A 27718-nucleotide genomic window follows, 5' to 3' on the forward strand; every position below is an offset into this window, starting at 1 on the left:
ACTGCCTGTGCCTGTCAGAGTGCTTCTTTACTTGCTGAGGATAGTTATCAAGTGATGCACAGACCTGCTGCTCTTGCTAGAGCTGAAAATGATGCCCTGCAGTGGTCTTAGTTTGTCTTGGAGTGAGAGACTGGGTACCTTTAATTTTGCTGCGTGTCGTCTTATGTAGAGCTGGAAGGAATTTTTTCTTCAGTTTACCGTTGTCAGTAGAATGGCAGGTGGAAATACATCCTCTTGCCGTAGTTTGATAAAGGAGGTGGTTACACTACCTACGTAGTGCTTGACATATGATAACACTTGACATGCTTGTGACGATTATTTGGCATTTTTTGAAATTGTCGAGAAAAATCTAAACCAGAACACGTTCTGAAGTCTTTTGAAAAAAAAAGAATTATAAAAGAAACAAGATCCTCAGTTCCTACTTTCTCCTCACGGTAATTTTGCCTTTGCAGTGAGCAGCTAAAGTGGTAAGAGCAGCGCTGACTAGAAAGTAATGAAGACTTCTTCATGAATTAAACAGAAAAAAAAGAGATGAGTGACATTTGCACTTGTTGATGGCTTCTTTATGGTAACTGAATTGCCGGATAGTCGATGTTGATGTTTTCAGTTGATTTCCTTTGGTTTCTTGGCTGGATTGTCTCACACATCTGCTAGAGGATGTGTTTCCATTGTACCTCACTGCTCACAGACATGTGAATAACTTCCATATTGACCACTTGTACGTGTATCGCCGCAGCAGCGTGGGAAGAGACATTCCTGTAGGCGTGCTGCATGTGTTTGTTTTTCTCACCGACTGTCCCATCCGTGTGTTCTGTGCCCACTCTTAATTGAATGATGAGTAGCGAGGAGCGTGACATAGGAAGTAGGCTTTCTTTCAGTTTTTAGCAGTTACATTATAATTTCTCCTGAACGATTGTGAGTCATGTATCTGCCTGCCAGCAAGACACAACATGGCAGGAGTAATGCCATTCTTCTTTGTTAATGCTGTTGGTAGCTGAAAGTGTTGAGCAGGTTCTTCGTATTTGGTCATTCATTACTAGAAACCAAGCAAAAGATGTGGTATGCATTTCATATGATGTAGTTAAACTTTTCACATAACGGCATTTTTCCCCTGTGCTTTTCTGAGAATTTTAGAATTTATCTGAGGTCGCTACCCTTCTTGTTTGCAGCAAGCTGAATTTGTATTTTAGTGTCTGTAGACACTCCTGTTTGCTAGATCAGAAGAAGCTATCTGCTTCAGAAGCTCCTGTCCTTCCCAAGTGGAAGGGATACACATTTCAACTCATCGTGCATGAGTGTGTGTAGGCATAAACAGGACAGAGAGCTGTGCTGCAGTAGAGAAGAATTATGTTGAAAGACTCAAACCAAGTTTTGTTTAACGCAATTTTATCACTCCCTTTTTACTCCCAGACAGGTTTATCTCAAGTATGTCAATAGAATAAATCAAATGTTCTACTGTAATAGAGCTGTATAGGCAGACTTAGTCATGGTAAGCTCATCATTACTGCGCCCGAAAGCCTCTCAAGCAATGTTTGCAGCAAAGTAGTCCATGTTTTCTTTAACTAGTTAGTAATGTGATTGTAGTAAGAGATAGTTTTTTTTTTTAAAAAAAGAATATTAATTAAAAAAATAAATTGCCGGGAAGTGCTGATTTGACCTCGCATTTGGGTGATTTTTAGCAATGTATATCTCCTTGCATACTTTTCTGTGCTTGTTCCCAGCAAGGGAACTGTGCTCTTTGGGAACAGTTTGATGGTTTGTAGGAGCAGATCCAAAGGAAATCTGCTTCCACAGTAAAAGGAGGAAAGGGAGACAGGATGTGGATGCTAAACTGATCAACAGGCCATACGTCCGTCCTTCCTTCCCTCCCCCTGTTAGTTTGGCATGCAACGTGCAGTAGGATGTCCTTTTTCACCTTGAATCCTTTCCGTGTAACTTTTTTTAGTTTTTACTATTTAAAATAAGATCTACTGTTGTTTACTATGACTACAATCAGCAACACATTCTGCCAATAGCAAATGCTATAAAAATGGACAGGATTATATAGACCGACCTCTGACTGTCCTATAGACTACAAAGGAAAACCAAAGATGAGGGTGAAGGGAGGAAAAGATAGATCATCTGGACAAAGGGATACATTATTCTGTTTGCCTACTTTGAGTGTTGTTAGCCTGATTTCTTCTGTTCGTATTGTCTGCTGATTGCTTTACCTCATTTTCCTCTTCCTATGTTTCTGCTTTCTCTTCATTGCTTACGTAGGTTGGCTTTGCTTTGTGTTTTGTAACGGACAAATATATTTAATTGTCACTTTGTAAAATCAAGGAAAGGACATAGAATTTTTTAAACCCTAGATCAACTCTAGGTCCTTTATGCCACTGCAAAATCTATCTCAGATGCATGTTTTTTGGAGGTATGAGGGCAGTGCATTAAAATCCAGCAGGCAAGTAAAAAGAGGACAAATGGTAAACCATATCCTTGGCATCACCTCACCCACAAGAAATGATGTTATTTAGAAGTAAATTCATGTTTTAGACATTGGCCTATTTGTGAACCCAGGAGTTAACAGTGGTGGAAGTCAATAGGTATTCATGTGGACCCATATACAGAAGAGGGACTCAAAATGACCTGAAATGTCTCAAGGTCAGAAGAAAATTATTTGGCCATGGTGGCGGAAGAGGGGTGAAAGCATAATGAAGTAGATAGGCATGGCAGACTCCTTGTTAAGTTCTTAAAGAGGATGGGTGGCTCTTTGATGGAGTTATGTACAATATGTTTTGTCTGCAAAGGTGGTAATGCTTGAGATATTGCGTGTTATGTAGGCTCAGAGATATCAGGAGCCACAGCTGACGAAAGGTGAAAAAGCTTGAGGGGAGAAAAGCAATAGGACCTTGGTTTTGCAAGGACAGGGAACTGACAGAGTAGCAAAGCCTTTGGCATCTGGGTGGAAAGTGTCAGCCTCAATGCCGAGTTTGGCATAGGCACCTGAATAACGTGGAAAAATAAAGTGTCACAATGATATCATGCTGAGTTATTTGCATCTTCCATGAACACATAAAGTCTGCCTGCCATGTTTTGTCTTCCCAGGAAGGCTCCTCGTAAGCTATAAGGTACTTTTGGGGCCTGAAATTCCCATTTCCCTCCCTTTTTCCATCCACATTTGTCAATTCTTCCTGAGAAGAGCTAGTCCTGCTCTGCAGAGATGGGGCAACAGCTACACCCAGGCAGAGAGATACTGTTGTCCTTCACAATTTCATGATTGCTAACACTCATAATTTTACTGCAAGATGAGTAATATTTGTTTTAATTACCACCTCAGTTGCTGGAGTTAGTGATTAAATGAGAATCTTAGCTTTCACTTAAAAATAAATCTCCAGCATTTGTAGGTGTTGAGGAGTTTGAAAATGTGGTAATATGGAGTGAATTATACCCTAGAGGTTTCGGGGCTAGAAAGCAAAGCAGCAAATTAAAAAAACCCTCTAATTTTATTGCTATTTTATCATCTGAAGTTGCTAAAAATCCTCATTATTTTTTTGGTGACTTCTTTATGATTTTCAGCTACTTAGCTTGACAGTACAGCAGATCAAAAATCAAGAGAAATTTGCTTCGCTTCTAAGAGTTTTAATTAGAATTTCCATGTAAACGTCTCAGAAGATTTTAAGCAGACAATTGAGGAAATGTAAAGAGAAAAAAAGCGTTTTTATATAAACGTTCAGCAATGTTGGATAGATCTTGAGTTTACAGATTAATGTAATTGAAAGCTACAGTTCGTCAACAGGTAGAGTAGGGCAGTGCCTCCTCTGATTTTTACTTTGTGCCAGCTATGTGCATGGATTCCAAACTTAATTAAAATTGTAAACTATTACTAACAAGAAAGGGTTTTGTCATATTATGAACAATGGTGTTTGTTCCAAGGGAAAATTCTCTTTTCTTCTTAAATCTTTAAGGGATTCAGGACTAAGTCATATCGAACAATAGCGTGCTCATCCGAGGAGAACTACTGAGTGCATTTAATTATCCTCACTGGTTGTCTCAGCACAGAGTGTGCTGATTATAGATAATGCTACCTTCGAAAGCACGCCGTTAGCAAGAGCGTCAGGTTTATTTTTGTAGATCAAATATGTGTGCTGCTTCAGACGGGTCTTAGGTGTCCAGCTGCTGTTTTGAAAGCAGAGTTTCCAGGCATAGCTGCTCCTTGCTTTGACCTCTTGTCTTATTTTCTGGGGAGTGGGGAGGACTGCAAATTTTGTATTCCTTCTCTCCTCCTGTAGTAATTCTACTAGATACTGAAAATATTTGGAGATAAAAGCAAACACTTTTCCTGTTCCTGTCCTATAACCCTCTTATTTATTTGTTTTCTTTTGAATGCAGATTTTAGTAATGTGCCTGATGTCACATCCAGCTTGAAAAGGAGCAGTACTGATGGCACTCTGGACCAAGTGCCACACAGGGAGAAGACTGATCCACCTTTCAGGGTAAGCGCATGATTGACATAACAACCTTTATGAAAAAAAAGAGAGTAGTGTCGTAGTATTAATGCTCTGCATTTTGTGGGAAGGAGTTTAAAGTATGGCACTAATTTGGAAAAAATTATATACATATTAGCTGTACTTTATGTTTTCTTATCTTGAGGTCATCCTGATGGGTCAGCATCTACGGCACGGCTGCTGCATATCCAAAAGCAGTGTGATGGGGTCAGACAAGCAGGCAGACTTGTCAAATTCATCTTTCTGTATTGTTTGAACCCAGTTCTGCAGAGAATAGTAAAGCTGCTGCTGCTTTCTAACTGATTCAGTTTGGTTAAGGTTTTCTTCTTGCTAATACTTCTAGGACTTGTTGTTAAGATTGCACTGACCATAGCAGCACTCCCTGAACATGAGTAGTTTTAGACTGGACTGCAGACATTGAGAGGCACAGTGTTTGAGAGGCCAATGATTTCCACTCTCTAATTTGGAGAGCTTATGTGTGTCTGTAGTTAGTGTTTAACTTCAGCTGGAGTGATGGATGCTCAGATCTTCTTTCAGTCAGGACTCTGGAGGCTGAGGCAGAGACCCCCAGAATTAGTGTCCTCCTTTGAATGTATCGCTCTCCAACAAGCAATTTTGCTCCAAGTCAATCCATTGCAACCTGTGTCCAACTCAAGGGAATATCGTTTTGAACCCCCAACTGGGGATTCACAACATGGGTTGTGTTTTCACTTCGGTGGCAGTGCCATTCTGATAACAGAAATGTTTTTGTTACTTTTAGTGATGAGTTGCTTGTATCTCCAAGTAAATCTTGATAACCTTTGTGTTGCACTATTGCATAACAGAAATGAAGTTAGAGGTATTATGCTTCTGGAATGTATTAATGTTGTAATAGATTGTGTGAAAAATTGGTAGAGATAAGGCAAGATGTGAAAACTCAGAAGATCAGAATGAAGATATATTGTGCCTCTAGCCATACCTACCCAGAGGAGCTGATCCTCTCTTCATTTTGGAATTACTTTGTAATCTACTTCAGCCTAATATAGATTACTTTATGCAGTTTCCCTAGTGGGTAAGGAGAAGCCTGGTGATTGTGGGTCTTTAGCCCATCTCCTGCTGCACAGGGGATTCCCACAGAGATAATCTGTATCCCATGTGACACAGACACATTGCTTACGCTCCCAAAAAGTCTTTGCAACCAGACAGGAATAAACTGGATTTTTTTCCCCCTAGTACACACTGTTTCTTTGGAAGGGGTAATGTGGATTTCTCTACTGTTCTGTTTTAAAGCTTTGGCAGTGTTTTAGGGGCAGGGATCTTTGTGGGAGCACAGCGGAGGTGACCCCAAGGCTTAGGATGCCTCAGGAGCTGGCAGCGTGAGCAGGCTGGTGCTTGGCCCGGTTCCCCGCGAGTGCCTTGGCGTGCCCGGCCTGCCTGGGGTACGTGCTGCCCGCCATGCGCTGTGTGGACATACACATCTGAGCTCCTGTCCTGCTGGAGTGGAGGAGATTCTGGGGCACCAAGTTTGCTTTAGCAGAAAAACAAAGCCACTCCTGGTTGTCTGTGTTAAATACACCAGACGACAGAAAATTAGGGAGAGTTCAGCAGGATTTAAATACGCAGAGGACTATTCATGTACAATAGTTGTTGCTCTGAAAGCACTAAATTTGCTCCAGTGCTCTAAATTACATGCTGCAATTGAAGCTCAAAAAAAAAAAAAAAAAAAGAGGGGAAAACAGACAGGTCTCTCCCTGCCGTCTCTCCAGCCTCAAATCTGTCATGTCTAGCAGTACTAATGCCTTTTGCACAATTTGCTGAAGTAACTGCCCATGCCATATCACAATTTACTTCTTGGGCTGGCATGCAGTTCTCCTAGTGTTTGAAAAATTATCTGAAGCTGTCCTAGTTTTGTAGGTACAAGGAGGGGGAAGTGGCTTGGCAATCAGAGGCTGTCTGACTTGAACTGCAGCTGTAAACGAGTCTGTGACAGCTCTACAATTTCTGCAAATGGTTTGTAATTGATTGCCGTCTTTCTGTTGGAGGGTGCCTATTACTGTCAGAGCTTATTGTCTGACCCTTTTGATTTCTCCCATAGATGTAGAATTAAAAAAAAAAAAAGAAACCTCACAGTAAATTTAGGTAGTATATATTGTATGTGGTTTTGTGATTGGGTATAAAAGGAATTAAAATTATTTATGTTTTTATAGTTGTGATTTGGGACTGCTCGCCAGATGAACAGTAGTTATTGCTGATAAAAGCTAGTTTGAGGAAATTGTGCAGCCTCAAAAAATATAGCATCTGGGTTTGGGCTAGGTTTTTTTTCCTCCCCTTTGCCTCCTGTTTCCTGCATGTGCTAACTTGACCAACGCCTGTGAGAGAACAGTAGCTCAGACTCCACAGCACTAGGCGATGTCACAGAAAGATGAGGGAGAGGAGATCTGCAAGCACAGCTCCGTGGAGAAGATGTTGGTGGCGCTAAGAGGTCCTGAGCACAGCCTGGAACAACAGGCAGTTTGGGATTATTTCAGGGGAGAGACAGCTAGAGATGCTCACTTCCCAGTTGACAGCAACTGTCGATGTAATTACTTGGCTCTGAGGGAGCAGACTCCTTTCAAGTTTGGTTGATTTTTGTCCCATAACATGTAAGTAAACAAAAAACGATGTTAAAGGTTTGGATTTAGTAGTTGCATGTCTGATTTCTAGATTTTGTGTTTCTCAGGTGAAGCATTTTTATTTGTTTCTTTTTCACTATTATTTTCTTCATCTCATACCAAACTAAGAATAAGCATCATCTTAACTGAACGTACCGTGAGGCATTTCAGAAGTGCCTTCTGATCTCAAAGGAATAAGTCTTTTGTTGCATGTGTATTACATTCAAACATGCGTTCATTCAGTTATCATACATTTTTTTGTAGTCTGAGAAATGAACGAATTTAGAATATTGTGTGTTTGTCTTTCATGTGAGAGCTAACAAATGAATTAGAAGGGCGATAGAGGATTGTTTCATTCCAGAAATGGAAGCTGTTCCTTAAGCTTTCATAAAATATTATTAAAAATACATGGACATCAAGAACCATCCATTCCAGATGCTCATTAGTTTTGTCAGCTCTGTATTCTCTGAGATGCCCTGCTTATACCTTTAATACCTTTAACTTTATTTTCTATTTTATTTAGCAAGGATAGATGTTATACTTCTAACACATTCTGCTGCAGTTCATTTTCAAACTGTGTTAAAATACTGTTTATGTGGCAGTGGCGTGTCGTCCTTGCAACTGTTGGTTCTGGAGCATGTAGGCGTGCTGTTGACAGAAGAATAGAGGACCTCAGAAAATCTGAGGATTGAGTATGCCTGTCAGTGCAATTAGCTTTAGTTGTGTTTAATCATTTTGAGAACTAATTGTCTGTGCTCCTGCTGCTCAGTTAAACCGTGGCATGTTGACAGTTGCCAAGAATCGAGCTCTCCATACATCAAAGTAGCACAAAGCTGAATAAATAAAAAATGCAAATTTTCCTTTAGCTACTCATGATTTCTAATTGCAAACTGTATTGGTTAGAAATGTTTTCTCTAGCCCATGTTTTCTGTTAAGATGAAATTTACTAGGCTGTTACTACCTTTCTTATCTTTACTTTGTATTTTCAATATATTAAAATATCAGTTTAAGACAAACATAGCTAAAAGGTGAAATTTTACCCTATAAGTCACTACTACTCTAAGGTCTCTTGTAAGACTGCTGTGATCTGACTTTCAGTTGCTCTGAATCTTCTGAGTGTCATCAGAGATAAGTATTTCCAAAATCATATTAAACTTTAACAAACAGAAAGAAGGAACTTCATATAAATGCATGTGTGAGAGGGCGAAGATGTATTTTCACTTCAAATATTTTACAGATCATAAGAAAAAACCTTAGAGTAAACTCTGCAAATATTTCACAAAGTTTCATAATATTCTTAGCTGTATCTCAGAGTTCTTTAAGAAACTTATGAAACCCAGTAAAAATAGCTAATGTGATGCTCTGTAATCACAGTAAAAATAGTCAGTGAATGCAGAATGGTTTTATGCTAGCATCTTCAAAAATTAACATTGCAGATGCAAAAATGGAAGCTACTGTGATGAGACGCTTTGAATGTTAACAAGAATTTGCTTTCTAAAGAACGGCCAACTGGTTTGATTTTTGCAATGCTTTTGAAGCGGTGCTGTATTTCTTTCAAATAATGAAGTAAAATTGATTCTGGCAATAAGAATTTCACTTACAGAAATTGCTTTTGCTTTGCTGTTGATTCTTAAAATAGTCAGTCTACTCGCAGAACGGGTTATTGATCATACATCAGCATGTGTATATGAGGACAAGTCTGTCCCCATCAAATGTAAATAAAAAATAAATTAAAAGTGCTACACACTGCAGAGGGAGAAAATGAACTTTTTTCTTTGGGAATACCATTCTTAATGCAATGAACAGAAATTATGGTTAAAAATCCCTGAACACCCTTACCTAGCATGGGTTGCTTTATATCAGCTCAAGTCATTAATTCTCCGCTCCTGTTTGACAACGGTGTTCACTTTCCCTTTATCTGGTGAGGAAAGGAAGAACTCGCAAGAAGTCTGGTCAGCAGAGCACATGGCACCTTTGGCAAACACAAATCTGCATCTCCTGCAGGATGGAGCATTTTCATCAAGTGCTTCCGTCTTTTTGTAGGGATGAGGTGCAGGTCAGTATAATGGCCCTAGTTGAAAAGTCCATATTTATACATACAGGGGAAAAAGAAAGTAGAAAAAATATGTACCTGTGCATTTCAGAGTCTGCTTTTGGGTGCTTGAGTTTCCTATGTAATGTCAAATCATCCTTGCAGTGCTTTTGAAGCTTGTGTTTTCTGTTTATTGTGATGCCAATGGTGGACAGTCCTCCATTTGCCAGAGAGGAGCTTTTGCACGTGCAGTGAGCAGTAGATGTTTCCATGAACTCTACGTGTCTGGGACTATGGTGAGAAATCTGTTTTTTGGCCTCCCTGCACACAGTCCCGCTTCTTGTGCTCAGGGAGCCAATGTGCAAACCTGCCTGACGTGGATAACTGTTGAGGTTTTTCTTCCAGCCCATCTAAAGGGTGTGTGCAGTTGAGCATCTGGTTTACAGGTCAGATGGTGCCTGAGTGGTGTGAATGCAGAGACTGAGACTGGGGTCAGAAAGCAAACCCATCTCCACACTTCTGTGTCATCCGGCTACCACAACAAGCTTCCCAAAACAATGCTTTCAACCGGTGCAAAATACATGGGTTATGATTTCAAAAATGAAAGCCTTGTGTTACCTATTAGCTGATTTCACAAAGCTATTTCTATAGTAAAATCAGTGAATATTGTAAAGAGTTTGCTGCATATGTAGTTCTGGCCTCTTGTATATACACTGTAGCCATGTACTGGAGGGCTTTTTTTCGTAAGTTGAAGAAATTGCCCCATCCCTGGAAACATTCAAGGCCAGGTTGGGGGGCTCTGAGCAACCTAATCTGGTTGGAGATGTCCCTGCTCCTTGCAGAGAGGTTGGACTAGATGGCCTTTAAAGGTCCCTTCCAACCCTAACCATTCTATAATTCTATGAAATTAATATTTTGTCCTCAAACTGTCTAAAATGGATTTTGAAACCATCTCATTAGAAGTAGCACTAAAGCCATCAACTTTTCATGCAGATAGAGTAATTTAAGGGTAAAAATCCTGAAGTACAATATACATTCAGGTCTTGGTTCAAACCTGAATGCAAGAATGTATCCCATTCCTAGTCTGTCTGAATGCTCCATTGTTAAACAAAACAGTGTGGTTTGATTTTGGGGAGAGGAGGGGGCAAGTGTGACATTTGCTATGGAATAGTAGAGGTGAAAGCCGTTAGTAGTCATTACTTGTATAGTCCAATCCCCGCAGAAAATGAATACAATTGTTTGATGTTTATGGATGATTTGAATGGTATTTTATCTTCCAGAAGAAAGCGAGTTGGATGCTAAGAATGATGTATTCCTCTGATTTGTTACCTAGAAAACATTGTATAAGCTTGTGATCTGTAGCATATGTGCTGTGGGATAGTTCAGGACATCGTTGTTCAAAACACAGCCAACAGCCTTCTATTGATGCTTCAGTAAACGTAATCCTATATATTCAGTTGTGCTGCTTAATTTCTTTATTTTGATCTGGTGACAACACTCTTCCACTCTCAGAGAAGAGACAAAGATCATCAGTCTGAATGTCTGTATATAAGTAGTGGGTAAACGTCAAGAAATGTTTAGTCGTCTTCACCGAAGTTAAACAGTTTCCTAGTATGACTTTTCAGTGAGAAAGCTAAAGATTTACCAAAATATACTGAATTAGAAGGAAGATTTGCAATAGTATGGTGCATAAAACATAAAAACTGACAAATACAAGTCGTGTTTTGGTGAAATTTAGGATGGCGTGGCAGTGTATGTATGTGTATTCACATGTGTCTGGTAGATTTCAGAGCCATATTTCTTTCTGTTTGGTGTAAGTGGCATCCTTTCCTGCCAGTCAGTCAGTGACCTCTATCCCCAAAACATCCCCAAAGAAACATTAACATTGAAATAAATCTGGGGGTAATCTGAAAAAAAAAAAAAAAAGAAAAGCGTATGTGGAGTAATTTTGTTAAGCAAGGACTGTAAAAATAAAAAATCTTGGAAAGCAAATGTTATTACTAATCAAATAAATGCAAATTATTGTGCTACATTGTAAGAAAGCCAAGAAAAAGTGACCAGAGGCTCAACAGAGTTCCCTCTGAAAAAAGTAAAATAAGAGGAAGAAAAAACTACTGGTATGCCCGTATGGCCCCAAACCTTTTTCTTGCATGGAGGCAATTCCAGTTCAGTGATGGAATTCTGGTGATAGCTTCTCATTAGCTCTATTTTGCATTGCCCAGGCAATTCCCACTGGCACAGCAAGTCATTAATTGCAGGAGAGCTGCCTGCCTGAAGGTTTACTCAGCATCCAGAGGACATTAAGGATCTTTCCTTTATTTCAGTCGTGAGAACTTCTCTTTAGCCGTTGATGAGATCCAAAAGCCTGGGGAGCTGTCTGCAATTAAGGTCCTTTTTTCTTTTTTCTGTTCTTAGTAGGAAAGGGATTCACAACGTAGTACTCTCAAAATCATGTGTACTCCTCTGCAATCCAAGTGTCATTTCCTTCCAGATGTGAGATGTGTTTAAGGACTCTAAGAGCTATCATGGGAAAATAGTATGTTCCTCAGCAGTGGTTTTCCTCGATTCAGTTGTGCCTGGGGACAGTTCTGCATCGAAAGCGCAACAGAAGCCCTTGGGGAGCTCTGCTAATTATTGTGCTTCCCTCACAGACAGCCCAGCCTGTGGTGAGCCCAACCAGAGTTGCTGGCTCCAGCACTGTGGAGCTGCGGCCGGACCCCTGCTGTCATCATGTGCCTTTTGGGAAGAGTATCAGTGATATAAGTGAAAATGTAGCCTGTTACACATCTGTAAGAGTTTTGCTAATTAATTTAAGCATTAGTATTTTGTTCCATTCCTCAGAGAAGGCACCAGATCTGATGGGCTAGGTTACAGAAGGCTTGCTGTAAATCTACCAGTGAGTGCTTGCTGCTGACCCCAGTCCTGGATTTCACATTGTTGCATTGATCCTGCAGTTCTTTAAATACAGCAGAGGCACCCTATGGATGGCCCAAAATTCCAGCTGGTGGTTAGCCTGTCTTGGCTAACACAGTGAGGAGCCTAGAAACCATAAAGCTTAAAAGTATGAAAGGTGGTCTATCTAGAGTGAACCTGCAGCCAGGCCAGGTCAAGCTCTGGATGGAGACCAGTATGCATAGTTACTGGTAAGGAGTTGCAAGAAGAGCAAAGAGAGACTGTGCAGTTCTTGCATGCAGAAGTGTGAACTTGTGTTGCTGTTTCGTGCTATTGCATTAGTTCCCTGGGGCTTGGGGGGGGAAGCAGTATTTGTTTTCTTTATTCTGACTGAAGGAAACGTCCTCTCAAAAGTACTGTGACAGTTGTTAGTGTTAAATGTGCGGATGACTTTGATTGGAAGAAGAAATTGTGTTGTGTTGATGCTTGCAAATGAAAGAAGCCGGTGGGAGATGACTTATAATACTGCTTTTCTTTGTAGTCTTCTGGGAAAAATCCACGAGGCTTACCTGCAGGTGAAAAGAGAAGCCTGTGACAATAGTCCTGGTTCCTTGCAACAGGATATGGTTAGCAGTGTCTCTGGAGACACTTCTGACTTCACCGCTGAAGGGCAGGAAGCTGCCTTGAAGTCCAGCACCCTGGGCCTCCAAAGGCAACCCCAGTCACCTGCAGTGCAGGATGTGACGGCGGCATTTTGCGTTGACATCAAAGGCAGAGATATCTAATCACACTTCTCACAGACTCAGACTGGTTACCTCTCTGCCAGCTGTAGATTATATGGAGGGTTTTTTTTTTAAGACCAAGATACTGCTCGGTTGCAGTGCTGACAATAACATACATGGCTTTTCCTTGTGATGCAGAAACATTTAAGCACAATTTTAGCACATGTCAAGGTATGTGATGTGCCTGGCAGTTACCCATAGGACACAAAATCACTTCAGAGTTGCACAAAGTTGCAATGAAGGATTTCAGTTAAATACTGCATCCTGGGTACCATCATGCACTTCAGTGAGTGTTTGATTCCTATTTTGCGCTGTCAGGAGCATGTAAGGCCAAAGGTAGACCTGAAATGCCAAAAATGAAAAAATACACTACCCACAGCTGATTCTGCAAAATCAAAGATAACAAAAAGATACCTGAAAGGAAGGAAGAGAGAGGAGAATTAAATAAAGAAAGGCATCCGTTGAGTCAGATGCACAGGGAAGTTCCAACAGATTTTCATGTTTCCTTACATGTTGTCCGTAGCACTGTGGGCCTCTGTCTCTACTTGTGAACATACTGTGGGCAGACATAGACCTTCACTCACACCATGATTATTTCCTTCTGAGACAGCAGAATCCTTCTGTAGTGCCTAAACAAAAGCCCGCTGAAAGCAGGGGAGAGGTTGATGTGGAGTTCAAGGCATCCGCATTTCTCTTGACAGGGGGATTATTACATCTTTAAACATTTGAAATGCAATGTGCCTGCCACGAAGAAGAAGAAATAAGGGTCACCCTCTCTGCCTCTAAAGAAGGCACAGTGCAAAAATACAGTGTGGAAGATGAATGCAACTGCAAAGATAATATTTTGGTGGTTGCCATAGTTTCTAATTCAGCATTTGAGAAAAGTTTTTGCATTCAGCACAAAACACTTTGGATGAGAACGTTGCAAACAGTATTTAAAATGCTTGAAAATTAATTTTAAATATTTGGAATGTTAACTATTTCTTTTAGTGCTGGAATTAAAGCAAATATCTTCACTGTGGTCAGTTGTGCTTTGAAAAAACATTTTGAAGGCATTTAAAAAACATGTTATTACTGTGAAAAGTGTGGTGGAAAAATATTCAGAAAAATCATCCACCCACATTTATAAAAAGTAAAAAAAAGAAGTCCCTTCTAGATCACTGTAGAGATCTGGAGACCAGCTGAATTGAGCATGAGCTTGTAATGCTGAGACACCACTGAGGTCACAGAGCTCCTCTGTAGTCCAGGATATGTATGTACATATTGTGTATTTCTATATATATATGTGTGTGTGTATTACATATATACACACAAAGACACTTATGTATTAGAAAAAAAACATGTCATGTATACAAATTATGCATCTGCTTCACTGGTGGTCCAGACTGATGTTTTAAACTATCCCACAAGTGCTCAGAGTTGTCCCAGAGGGAAGCCGCCATTTCCTTTCATTCAAAGTGCATACAGACCCAGCAAAATCAGCCTTTTACCTTCACACGTTACGGGCAAAAGCAGGATGGGAAAGAAATTGGATGCAGACAAGCGCACCTAGACGTATTGGGACAATAGAGGGAAGCCTGTGTCGCGAAGGGTGTTGTTACAGTAACTGTCAAGCCTGGTGCCGCCAAAATGGAAAGATGAAAACCAGATGTCTGTGGAGGGAATGTGTTTTACTCAAAGCACACAGGAACAAACAACAAAGTTACGTCATTTTTCCAGTCATCTTAAAACTATTTCAAGGTGATTGATTGTTTTGCATGTAAATTTTACGTAGGAGACATATTCTGGAAGAGGGCTTGAGTCTTTGTTGTGTGCTTTGAGAGAAGAAGAAAGCAAAAGAAAATGCTTTCATTCATTTGGCTTATTTTAGTTTGTGCTTTTTGATTTTTTGATTTATCCAAGTCCCTCAATAGGAGTTGGAAATATTACTAAAACATGGTTGGTTTTTTCTGATGAATACACATTAAAAAAAAAAATCTGTTAATTGGTAACATCTTTTAGCTGGCATATGGCTAGCTAATAACTCAGTCTTAATTAGCAAATCTGGGGAAGAATAACTTCCTAATATGGAATTAAAAAGGCCTGTCATTGTTTTTCATCAAGATGGATGATATTGCTTGGACCTGAAATTTAGCAGCCTTTTTTTCTTTTCCCCGGTCCCAGTGGATGAGCTATGTTTTAGTACATTTCTATTACAAAAACAGAGCTTGAAATTGCCACAACTCATGCTGATAGAAAAATGGGGAAACTTTCCGGAAAGTGTGGTTATACACTTAATAAATGTGGATGTGGTGACCTGACCTATGTTATTTTCTCAATGCCATATGCAATACTGTAAACATTTAATTTCCACAGACTAGTGATTTTATTTTTTTTTTTCCCCTATTCAGACTTGGTCTGTGGATCCCTAGGGTCTGTGGACTACTGCAGAGGCAACCACTAATGGTGGATAAGAGAAGTAGCCTTGTACGTGCTACACAGTCGTCCGTATAATTGAATTTCTAACCAAGTTGTGCATCGACTGAAAAATGAAACGTTAGGGAGCAGGCAAAACTTCTCTTGCTCCTTCGAGACCATTCGTTCGGTGTTCTGTTCTATAGTCTTCTCACCCCGTGAGTCTGATATTGGCCTCTGAAGGAAAGGGCACAGTCCATCAGCTGTCAAGAGGTTCCTGCTACTGCGATGCCTTCTGCGAGCCTTATCAGCAGCGTGTTGTTTCAGGGATCCGGCATCGTTGTTGCTCTGATAGGCGGCCGCTTGGCAACTGAGCTTCACGGTTTGGCAAATGCTGAGCTGTCAAGTTGTGCTAATGATTTGGAAAGAGATGGATGTAAGTTTAATTGCAGTAATTAAAGGAGAGGGCTGCTTTGTTCCCTTGCTTGCGTGAAGGTGAATATCCTTGAAACCTCTGAAGCAGCACACTGATAATCAAGGACAGAGATACCAAGGCTTGGTCTATCAATTTGGGTTCAAGAAAAGGGTTTGACAGAGAGTGATGTGTGGTGGCAAGGGCAACGTTGAATGAAGCCTTATAGCTCAGCATCATTGCCCTCTAACAGTGCTGTGAGAGAGGGAACATGAGAGTTTCTGTGTTTTATTATGCCACTGGTACAGTTCTCCTTCTGTTAATTAATTGCTTGTCAGTCTTGTAACTCTTCAGCTTAGCGCTGTCATGTCCTATAACGTTTTATTCAAAGTGACATTGTTTTTTAGAATAACCTAGCTGTAGAACTGATTGGTTTTGTGTAAATATATCAACATGGGGACTTTTACTTGCAAGCCTGAATTTGCTACTGAGCACAGTTTAAATTTCTTTTTATTGATGTAGTTACGGCTAAAAAGTTCAAACAAAGGACAAGCACAATTATGTCAAGAAATCATCCAGAGAGCTGCTGGTTTTCATTTTATCATTGTAAGAGCATTTATATGCCACACCATTTAGCGGAATATACCCTTGACAGAGCATCCGTACCTTTGATAATTCACGCTGACCTTCAGGGCAGTCAGCACCCTCTAGATATTTTTAGGTATTTGGCTCATTTTCTGGAAGCACCTGATATTTTGTTTATGCAGTAAATTTCACGGGCACAGAGGCAGGTACATTTCTGGGGAGATAAAACCCATCTTCCCTTGCCATAACTGCACTTTGTCCTGCGTTTGCTACATCAAGCTATTTATAAAAAAAGCCTTCTCATCTGTCAGGTTTTCCCTGCTTTTGTAGTAATAAAGGGGGGCATGGCAAGTCTGTTCGTGCTCTCGTACGCTGCTTAGCCCCTTTGCACTTGGCCGTTGCCAGTGTTTCCGATTTTCGCTAATCAGCACAAAAGAGAAACTTGTGCAGCTGAGTTCAGCGAGAAGGTGCGTTTGGGGCCGGGGGAGGATCTTGCAACGCCTGTGGCTTCCTTCCGAGGGGCCTTTTCCTTTGGCAAAGTTTTCTGTTCATGAGCCACAATGCCCGCCTTCAGGAGGAGTAAAACCAGAGCGAAGAGTTTAGCGTTGGCTCGCAAAACCCAGCAGCACGCAGCAGCGGCGTACGGCTCCCTGCACAGGATGTTTTCTCTGGTGAGTTCTGCTGCGGCGCGGGTGAAGCTGGAGGGTGCTGCTTAATTAGGCTAAGGTAGGTGACGAGGCTGCGCTGGCGTGCCAGGCTCTCTCCGCTTGATAAATAGCGGCTGCCCCAGCTTTAATAATCAAATAATGGATTCTGGTAACATGTAGTCGGTGGGGGAGTTTACACCCGTACGCTGCGTGGGAAAAGGTTTGGGGTTTTTGAAGTTTGAGGGGAGGGAAGGGTGGGTTGGTTGCCTGCACTGTTTGCTGCTGGGCTCAAGCAAATAGTCATTTCTTGTGTCTGTCAGAGAAAGGACTAAGTCATGATCCAGATTTTGACAAGAAGTGGGATGTTGAAACAAGATTCTTCAGGGAAATTTGGAAATAACTGCAGCATGAATGTTTTAACTGTTTCTCTGGGTTTTGACTAATAGTTTAGGATTGTGGAAAAAGGGAGGAAAAAAGATGTACAGTCAAGGTACTGCTGGGGGGAATATAAGAAGGCTGTAAATATATTACACAGGTGGCAGAAAAATACTTGCGCCTTCTGTATTAAAGATTGACAACATCAGGGAAAAGACACAAGGAAGGAGAGAATAACAATTTTTTCACAAGATCAGAGTTTGGGAAAATTTGCATTGTGTGCTTTAATATTACCTGACAAGAGTCTCCTTTTTGTGACCGGGGCTGTAAGTGTTCCTCTCTCTCTGTTTGCCTGATGCTCTCATCTTTACATTCAGTATGGTCAGGATTTAACCTTCCATGATGGAAATTATTTCTGTTTTGCTTTGACTTTGGTATGCGTTGGGTCAGATGACTTTTAATTTTAGAGATGCTGAGCACAGCATCTATGAACTCAGTGGGAGCCGCCAGTCCTCGGGACCTGGTTGATGCAGGCTCTTGGGCCCAGATCCGTGCTGTGTGACTTGGTTTCTAACTAGCGTTCCAGTCAAGTACCTAAACCACCAATGGTTCTTCCTCTCTGCCCAGGGAGAAAGATGGGCATCTCTTCCTGTGTGGCAGCTGAGAGGGAAGGTTTGCCACCGTGCAATTCATATTACTAGCTCAGGCACCTTGTCAGGTGGGTTGCATCTTAGCCGTTCTACACAGCCATGCATTCAGCCTTATTTCAGGCCTTGACCTGTGCCATCAGGAAGGAGTTACTGGGTCGTCAACCCCTCTTCTTACTGTACTTGTGGTTTTTAAATGAGGTTGGTGACACGTTACCACAATAGGCTGACTTTGCTAATGTAAATGTCCCTGAAATTGGGAAATTCTGACTCAAAGATTCTTTCTTAACTCCTCCCCTGTTGTCTGGTCTGGTACTGTCTGGCAGGGCAGCTTTTCAAAATGCTGCAAAGAGGGGGTTGCTTCTCCCTCCTTAAAGCACAGCTCTGACTGTGCTTGGCTTATTGCGGTGAGGGATCTGAGTGGGCACTTTTTAAAAAAAATACCTTTCCTTTAGCAATGTTTTAAACATTTTAATTAAAAGATATGGAAGAGACACAGCGAAACAAAACAGACCTCTAAAATTTCGGCAGTGTCAGTCAGAAACAGTTTTATGTTCTGAATGGCCTTTAAGTTGTGAAAAAAAGGAGAAGGAGCAGAAGATAAGTGATGACTGGGGCTATTACTTTGTTTTAGCTTCTGTTGCCCAAAGCTGAGTGACAGTCTTGCCCAGATAACCTGTGGTGAAAAGCCCACAAGGCGTTTTTCAGTAAAATTCTGCTGACATTTCTCAGTCTTAATAAACAATTCAGAGGACTGCAGGTACTGTGCTGGTGTGTAACGTGGCAGCTTTTTTTTCAGTGGTCTATAAGGAAGCTAAAGTCTGCAAGTTTCTAGCCTTTTCCATTGAAAGCAATGGAAAGCACTTTCCAGTTTGAGGATGACAGAGAAGTCTGTAGAGTGACGGACTCACAAAAAAAACGGCAGCTGTTAGGGCTGCCTTGGTTCTGGAGAGAAGCATCTTCTAACACAGAGGAAAAGTGATGGATATCTCCGAAAGCCTTCCTTTTTCACAGAGTAAGGGATGTAAAGAGGTCCCTGGCCAGTTCTTAATTTCTCTAAATCCCGTGTAATTGTATTTTTTCTCCCGACTGGTGCATTCAGTCTTCCTGGAAATACATACATCAGGCAGAGCTGAGCTGTTAGCTGTTCGTTTTGAGAGGGTACGAGACTAATCTGTTTCTGCAGGATGTTTTCTGAGCATGCTTCCTCTCCGGATAAGGAAGTCAAAGGATTGGTGATCACCCTGTAGATGTGGTCAGTGTCCTGCACAATGGTAGAGGAATCAGAAAACTTATCAAAGGACATGCATGATTTTAGTCCTCCCAAGGGGTCTTTCTTAGGCTGTAGAGTTATCTAAGCCTACTCAAAATATGCCTTTTCATCCCTTTTTCAAACAAACCCTAACCAAGTGATAGAGGATGAGGTGTATAAATGACAGTAAAATAAACAGCAATGAGCAGAGACACCGTAACACTGATTGACCTTGTGCAGCATTTACGCTCGATCAGTATCATTCAGTAGAAAGTCACAGGGTAGCCATGAAATTGTTGTGCTAATGCCTAACCACTGCAGATTAATGTCTTCTGCCCTCTCACCAATTAATTTTATGGAGATTTTTAACTCTGGTGGGGATAGCACAGCCTCAAATGATGATACACTTGTCTGCAAGGAGCAAAGAAAATCTGTAAAAGCTTCCTTTTAAGAGTATCCTTTTGTTCAGCTTAAAGGAATGATCTCTAATATGTCTTATCAGGAGTATTGTTGAAAATGGGATGTGCTTCATCTCCATCTGACAAGCTGAGCACCACTGTGGTGGACTGCTATGGGTCAAGGTGACGATTATGGGGACTGGAACTTTCCCTTGTAAGGTTACTGTGAGCAATCCTCCCTCACAGGGAATACTCCCTGCACAAGGATGCAGGGACCCAACCATGAGTCGCAAATATGCAGGGATGAAAAAAAGGTTTCTTAAGGCTGCTTCCACACATCCTTCAGGTTTCTGAGAGTCCAGGAGCTTATGGGGCAGGAGGCTGCTTCCTCTGACTGATAGGACTGTAGAAGGTTTTATACAGCTTTGTTGGAAAAATCTGTGAAAACAGCCAATAAAACAGTACAGTACTGCTTAACTTCATTCTCCCTGGAATGCGGGTGTTTGTTTTTTCTATAAACCCTTCATAACTGCCGGTTGTCTTTCCCAACTCTGCCATTCAAATCTAGCACTGATAGTCTAAATTTTTTAATTTGTAGCCTCATCTGTTTGCCGTTTGGTGCCAAAGGTAAGCTGAAGCTGCTTACTTTCTCATAAATTTTGCTGGAAGTGGCATACATAAGCTCAAGTGATGGATTTTGGAGAAAGTTTGTTGCTTCCGCTGTAAGCTCTCCTCAGCTTTTCTCTGCATCCAGCTACCTTGCAGCCTCATCCAGTCAGTCATCTGGGCTTTTCTTTTCACCAGCTTGAATGTTTTTATTCCGATGTGCTGCACACTGTAAAGTTTGGCATAAATCATTTTTTTAGCATTTTCGAAGTACAGACAGTCTTGGCCTTGTGCAAATAAAAGACGCTATGTGCTTAAGGAGTTTACCAGATGTATCTGAGAGTCAAGTCTGCCTGTGTTAGCCATTGCAATGTCATTGTCAGAGCAAATTCAGGGCTAATTCCCACCTTAGTTCGAAGTTATGGTGGGTGTATGTAGTGTCAACTTGGGGCTCCTGTTGAGACTTCTTGGCTTCGGGACACTGGACTGCCAGACTCTGCTTTGACATCCAGGATGCCCAGGTGGCTTTGAAATCCCAGCCACAATCAGTAACAGGGCAGAGGCTGGCCCTCTCCTGCCCATGCATAAAAGACAGAAAAAAAAAGATGTTCTTAGGAGTTGTCACTAGAGGCTTTCTAGAAAAGATGTATTTTAAGCAGCAAAAATAATAAAGAACAGAACATTGCTTAGTGTGGGAGCCAGAAAGTAGCATCCAGAGCAGGGTGGAAAAAAATATGGAGATTCAGACTTGAGTGGTAAGGGAGTTTGGGGAAGAAATATATAGCAAGAACAGCTTTTATTCCTCTCTATTTATTTGTTAGGAAGTTTCTCATGAATGCTGGGCTTTTGGTCCAGAGCCTATTGTAAACGCTTTGGGGTTTCACTGGCAAAATGTGTTCCTACATCTTCTGTGGTCTGCACTTTGTGTAGCAGTGAATGTGGAATACTTCTGTCCTGTGAGCAGGTAGCATTTCATGCTTGCTGTGACCCAAATGTAAATACTGCAGTGGACACCAGGAGTGAGAATCTGGATATTGCACAGTCTGAAAGTCTCCCGTAAAGGAGAGGGTAGCAAAGCTGCGGGAAAGGACCAGAGCCTACAAGCAGCGCTGTAGGACGAGGATGATATTTTTAAAGCCAGACTTACAAACACAAAGTGCTTACGTGTTCAGGAACTTAATAAGGTTCATAAAAATCACTACTTATCGGCAGCATGGCTGAGAGAGAGGTACCTTAGGGTAATCCTGTTCCTTGGGCTTGGGCTGGTTATGCGGAACAATTTCTGACACCAAGATTATGTCGCTTAGGTGCTCAAATAGTGTTTGTGTTGAGGAGTACCATCTGTTTTCATATGCTTTCTTATCCAGTGGTCCTTGGTGGCAGATGGAACTCTGACCCCAAAACTGAAGGGGATGGAGAACATAGCATGTTCTCCAGTGTCTGCCTGCCCTACATGCGAAGGTGGTTGAAGAGGAATAGAGAACTTTCTAACTCCTCCATGTAAAACTGTGCTTGGTGATGAAGTTTGTGACTTGCTTTTAATAGGCTGTCTCATATCCTTCATCTAGTGTCCGTGATCAGGCATCTGGCTGATGTAAATCAAGCTGCCCACATGCGCTTTGAGCTGTAGAGAGCATAAAATCTGAGTTATTCTGATACAAATACAAAACTTTCTAACATCAGAAACAAAGAAAACGAAACTCAAGTACTTTGACAGCTACTTAGAAGTTGCTTTAAAATACACCCTCCTCACCTCATTTCCTAAATGAAGTTGTGATTTGTTTCCAAAAGACTAATTAATTTTAGTGGCACATAGTGACAGTGATTTTTAAATGTATTCCATCAGCGTGCAGCTGTAATTCCAGCGAAGACCATTCAATTTACGTTGCATTTTGTCAGATCCTAATAAATGATGTAAGTGTAAAATCTATCCAAATTTCATAATCCTACAAGCTGCCATTGTACAGGATTGTGGAAGATGGTTGCACATCTTAGTGAGGAAAGTAATTTCTTTTTTTTTTTTTTTTAGCGGTATCACTGTTCAAAACTGGGGGCTGGGAGGGTACAGAGTAATATAGACTACATGGCAAATATTTAACATTTATTTCCATCGTATAGGTGTGAGGGTTGTACCTATGTTTTGTCACGTGAATGTTTGAGATTTAATTTTGCTAGTGCATTTAGCCTCCACCTTATAGAAGGCTTTCTATAGCTCAGTTCAGTTTCAGAATAACTTTTGCATTTGCTCATTTGATGACCCAGTACGCCGGTGAACTTAACTACACAGATAATCAGTGGTGAATCAGGAGATCCAAAAAGGACCACTCAAAACAGCGTGTGGAATAAATTAGGACATATTAGAACGGTTCTGAAATGCACTCAAATCCTGATTTCTTCACTGAAACAAGATGACTGAAACAAGACTTCCACTTGAAATAAGGCAACGTTCATGTCCTCATTCGAATGCATTTGCTAAATAGAAGATAATACATGGCACAGCCTGTGCAACTGTCTGGTATCTTAGAGGGTGCCTGAAAGACAAGCACTGCATAAGAATTGTTTCGTGTAGTATAAAGAGGTGGATACTGATAGCTGTTGAGGTAGAATTGGGTAATGGTAGCCATATTCTAGCTTTCAGGAAAATGTCTTATAAGAAAGAGAACAGTGGGCTAAATTTCAAATTAAGCATTAAAGCCTGCAAAAGTTGCCCTTGGATATTAGTGATGGTCATAGAGGAGTGAACTACACAACCATTTCATGGTGTCAGAAAAATCTCTTTCTCTTCCATCTTTGCCGTGTAAGATGCACTGTTGTTGTCCCATCTTCAGTTCCTACCTTGCTTGAAAATTTTCTGGGATTTTTTCATGTCTATCATTCTTCTAAATAATCTCAAAGATTTGAGTTTTCATTCGCTGTTTTTGAAAGCAAAAAACCTCGATACGTAGTTGTCTCCTTGAAGAGAAAGCATCTAAATATCTTTTGACATCCCAGGACATTGGAATCTGAACCCTCAGCTCCAAGTCACATTATCTGAGAAAAACACACAACAAAATGTAGGTGGCAGATGACAAAACAGTTATTCTGGATGCTTAAAAGATCTTTATCTACTAATTCTTTCTGTTTTGATGCAGTGAGTGTTGCAATATGAGAGAGATGGAAAACAGTGTGGTGCTACTGTGTGATATATCTGAGTGCTCTCCCATCTTTTGCATCTCATGAACTTGTGTATGAAAACTGAAAATAATTTGCACTAGAAAATTTTAATTTCATTTTACTCTGTGAAATGGATCTGCTATAAATTGAAGCTGTTCAAAGCTATCAGGATACATATTTGACAAAAATTCTCTGGCTGCCAAATTTGGAGCAAGAGCAAAATTTGAGGAATTTAAAAATAATTGTAGTACAGCTTGTATTCTAAAACACCAGCGCTTGGCTCTTTCTTCTCATTTAACAGAGCGCAGAACAGATCAGTGCGTTGTGCCGCAACTTCCAAGAAGTCCAGGCAAGCGGTATGGAAGGACAGAAGGACAACCAGGATCCACCTCCACGGCCACTGGCTCGCCACCTTTCTGATGCAGACAGATTGAGGAAAGTCATCCAAGAACTTATGGACACTGAGAAATCTTATGTCAAGGTAAAAATAAAATTAAAATCTTGCTAGCTACAGCCTTGTTTTTGAGGCTCACCATGATTTGTGGATAGTCTTAACATATTTCATGCTTACCTTTGCATAACCAGCCCTCTATAAGGGCCCTAACAACCTGATCTAGCACCCTGATGTAGCTGAAGATGTCCCTGCTCCTTGCAGGGGGGTTGGACTAGGTGACCTTTAAAGGTCCCTTCCAACCCTAACCATTCTATGATAACCTGCAAAGTCCTCTTATCTAGTTGTTCCTGTTGTTTTCAACAGACTTGCTTCAGTAATAGAGACTGTAGGATTTTATCCAGTAGCTTTAGTTCTAGTCATTTGTGTTTGTATTGGAGAGTGGTAATTTGTGGGGACTAGATACCTGCTATGTATTAACACAGGAGTTTTCCAGGGGATGTTTCCACAGTTTTCAAGATGAAAATAAATCTGGTAGAACAACAGAAAAGAGGCTTCTACAAATTAGAAAAAAAAGGCTAATTGTGGAAAATAGTGCATAATTACATTTGAATCAGCAAAGCTAAAAGGCACAGCTCCAGTTGGTTGTAGCATCACACATATGTTATTTCTCCTCTGAATTACGAAGTCTGTAATTCGTTAGATGTATGTCTCTTCTTTTTATAAACCCCAAATTCATGTAACTGGATGCCAAAAGAAACATGAAAACATTGATTCCATTCACCTTCAGCAAAGAGGAATCAGCTACTCTACTGGATGTCAAAACACATACTTGCAGATATCGGTTCTTGCTGCAACAATGTATATGGAAAAGAAGAGAAAACGCTTTCAGTCTGTTGTTAGTACATCCAGCAGTACGCTGATACAGCCGTATGCTGCAAAGCTTGAGGAGGCTTTACAGAACACAGACCCCCACGTATATCCACCTGAGGCTTCTTATAGACGAATCACTTGAGCAAAGGCATGACATGGAGGTCACTATGTGCGAGATTTTGTACTGGGCAAAATCCCGGCAGGTTGCGCACACTCAGTAGGGGGTTCTCAGGGAGATGCTCGTTGTTCCTTCTCCGTAAGAATTTCTGCCATTTCTGTTCTCGGGGTCGGAGAGCCCTGCAGTGGGCCCCAGCCCTGCTGTCATGCTTTGGTGTGGGATAGTAAGTCTTCGAAAGGGGCACTGATTCTTTGGAGAAGTGAATGAAAAAGTCCCTAATCACGTGCCGCCAACAACATAACTAAACATGTTGATACCTATTAGGATTTAAAAATGTTACATATTCTTCTGAATATTACTACTGATGTTTAAATGAGTGGCTATTTATATGGTTTATCTGATATGCATCATTAGAACGTTTGATGCTGTTCATATACATGGACTCTTTAGAAGGCCATCGTCTGCCACATTTTCTCCTCATGCTATGCTAAAATGTAATTTGTTATAATCAAACTGTAAAGCCTTAAAGATGAAAAAAAAAAACCATGACGCTGAAATCGATTTGTGCCTAATTTAGCAATCGCTTCAGTGCTAACAACACGCAGATGAATTTATTTCAGAAAAGGAATTGTATCTTTAGTTCATTCCCAGAAATTACCCCTGGCCTGCAGTTGTCGTATAAAGAGCAATTTCAAACTGTTACATAAAAAGTGAATGAGTTCTGTTTCTTGCAGGACTTGAGCTGCCTCTTCGAGCTATACTTGGAGCCCCTTCAAAATGAAACCTTCCTTACGCAGGATGAGGTGAGGGAATAACTGAAAGATGTGCTTTTCGTTCTTTTGTGGGTTACGACCTTGGCATTTGGGTTTTTCATTGCTGAGAGCGCAACAGAAAAAGCAAAGAGCAAACCTAACAATAAGAATTACACCAGTCAGTGCCTTTCTGTCTGCTGTGTGCGTCACTTCTTTTTTTTTTTTTTTTTTTTTATGTGATAATTGTTCTTCTGACTTAACTCCTAAGAAATCTTTGCTTTTTTTGTAAGGGTTGTTTTTTTTATAAAACCCATTTGAAAAGTATTAACCTCTGTGTGTCACATCTCCTCAGTGGATTGTTTTTGCAAGATTACTGTTAGGTGCGTGGAGTGCTGTACTTCACAGCCTGATGTTTTTCACAGATGGAGTCCTTGTTCGGCAGTCTGCCAGAAATGCTGGATTTCCAGAAGGTGTTTCTGGAGACCCTTGAAGATGGAATATCTTCTTCCTCAGACTTTAATACACTGGAAACGCCATCCCAGTTCCGGGTAATTATTTTGTCATTTAATCCTTTGTAGCGTGCCTGCAAATGTTTGTGAAAATCCAGCTTTAAGAACTCTTTAAGTTTCACATGGTTGCTTTTATGTTTGAAGCTTTACTTTGGATTACACACATCTATTCAGCAGTGAAAGATAAACGCTATTTTTCATGGCTTTATCTTCCTCGTTCCCACGGCAGAAGATGCAACATGGAAAATGCAGAGTAGACTTTGAGCATGCTATAAACTAGCAATGCTTATGATGCAGTACTCCTTTGTAGAAAGGTTATTGTCACTGGGCTGATTTCTGCCCTGCCCTGTGCTCCTCCCCAGTGTGCCCAGTTCACCCGCTACAGGCTGGGAGCTTTTCCTGTTAAATGCCACACGAGTTGCTCATGTTGTGAGGTCCAGGAAGGGGACCTACAAAGTGTAAATGGTTGTAGACTTGTGCCCTCGCTGTGGTGTCTCGCTCAACTTGCTGTGCCCTAACTGGAAGAAGTGGGTTCCTCGGAGATGGAGGCACTGTCGCAGGACCCGGTGAAACTGCTGGCAGGTCTCCTGGACATTTGCTGCCTTTTGTGGAGCAAACATTGATTAAAAAGAGTGGAGAGGGCTGCTCTCCTCCTCCCACTCCTCCTCCCTCACTACTCCTCTTTCTTATCTTTGCTTTGAGGAGCATTTTTCTAAAAACATCTCCCTTGTGATTCAGTCCCTCCCACATCTTCCCAACCTCCCCTTCATCCAAGAGCATCAGAGGTGCCCTGTAATTACCACCTGCCTTAATGAAGGAAAACAGTTGAAAAGCAATCCTCTGTGTTTGTTTTACACTGTCCCTTCTGGCTTTGGCACTTCTGTGCCTTGCTTCCAATTGCTCGTGGTTTTTTTTCCCAGCAAAAGATACCCAGTTACGTGTCTGTTCATTTTTGCTCCTTTGCTGCCTGAAGGTTACTGTAAGACAGAGTGTCTGCAGTGGTGTTACCTGCTCAGGGAGAATAGGGAAAATTGCAGACTTAGCCTAAATAGGCTGAACCCCTGCGCCCATAGAAATACAGAAACATTCTGAAGCTACTATCAATAATATATTGATTTTATTTATGTAGGTTATATATTGAAAGACAGCAAATAATCACAGCGTTGAGCCTCTGTGTTATATGCCTGAACATTTATTTAGGATTCTAGTATTGAATTAATATTTTGATGGTGTTCATTTCAGAAATTGCTGTTTTCCCTTGGAGGCTCCTTTCTGTATTACGCTGACCACTTCAAACTGTACAGTGGCTTCTGCGCAAACCACATCAAAGTTCAGAAAGTTCTCGAGAGAGGTAATTTATTGTCTTCATTATTGTAATTCATTTACATGAATTTAAACTGCAGTGAAGTGCCATAACAAATCTCATCAACTTGCAGAGAGTACTGGTACAAAGCAAGGGCTAACGGGGTGTTTTTCAACAGGAATAGCTAAGATCTGCAGTTCTGCTGAACTCTGGTATAGAACTGAAGGGATAAGATTCCTTTTGGAACATCCAGGCAGTGGCTTGAGTAGCTACAGAAACATCTTCCAGAAGTTTGTGCCGTCTGCAGATCCAGTTCATACTCCAAAAAGAAGCAACAAATGTCAGAATAAGTTAGGAATTACTTCTTCTGCCCTCACTTTATTAATTTGATGCAGAAGAAACTTGCAATGGAATGGAAAAATTACACTGAGGAATAATGTCACCTTGATATAATTGCTCTCTTTAGTCCTTATTTATGTTATT

The 27718-nt window shown here is 40.9% G+C and overlaps 1 protein-coding gene across 3 annotated transcripts in view; it reads left to right on the plus strand.

The window, feature by feature from the left end:
• The window catches only part of TIAM2 (TIAM Rac1 associated GEF 2), a 98502-nt gene that overhangs the window by 60031 nt on the left and 10753 nt on the right, over positions 1 to 27718 (plus strand). Inside the window, exons 15-19 of one of the 3 annotated variants that reach the window (XM_086743243.1) lie at positions 4369 to 4472; positions 23591 to 23770; positions 25406 to 25474; positions 25846 to 25971; positions 27175 to 27283. In XM_086743243.1, the coding sequence (XP_086599369.1) occupies positions 4369 to 4472; positions 23591 to 23770; positions 25406 to 25474; positions 25846 to 25971; positions 27175 to 27283 (588 nt within the window). Of the gene's footprint in view, positions 1 to 4368; positions 4473 to 7022; positions 7106 to 16709; positions 16883 to 23590; positions 23771 to 25405; positions 25475 to 25845; positions 25972 to 27174; positions 27284 to 27718 lie in introns of those variants that run through there. The other 2 variants (XM_086743246.1, XM_086743245.1) reach the window with 2 other exon arrangements.

This window comes from Chlamydotis macqueenii, chromosome 3 (genome assembly GCF_036417535.1).
Source record: "Chlamydotis macqueenii isolate bChlMac1 chromosome 3, bChlMac1.mat, whole genome shotgun sequence".
NCBI classification, from domain to species: domain Eukaryota; kingdom Metazoa; phylum Chordata; class Aves; order Otidiformes; family Otididae; genus Chlamydotis; species Chlamydotis macqueenii.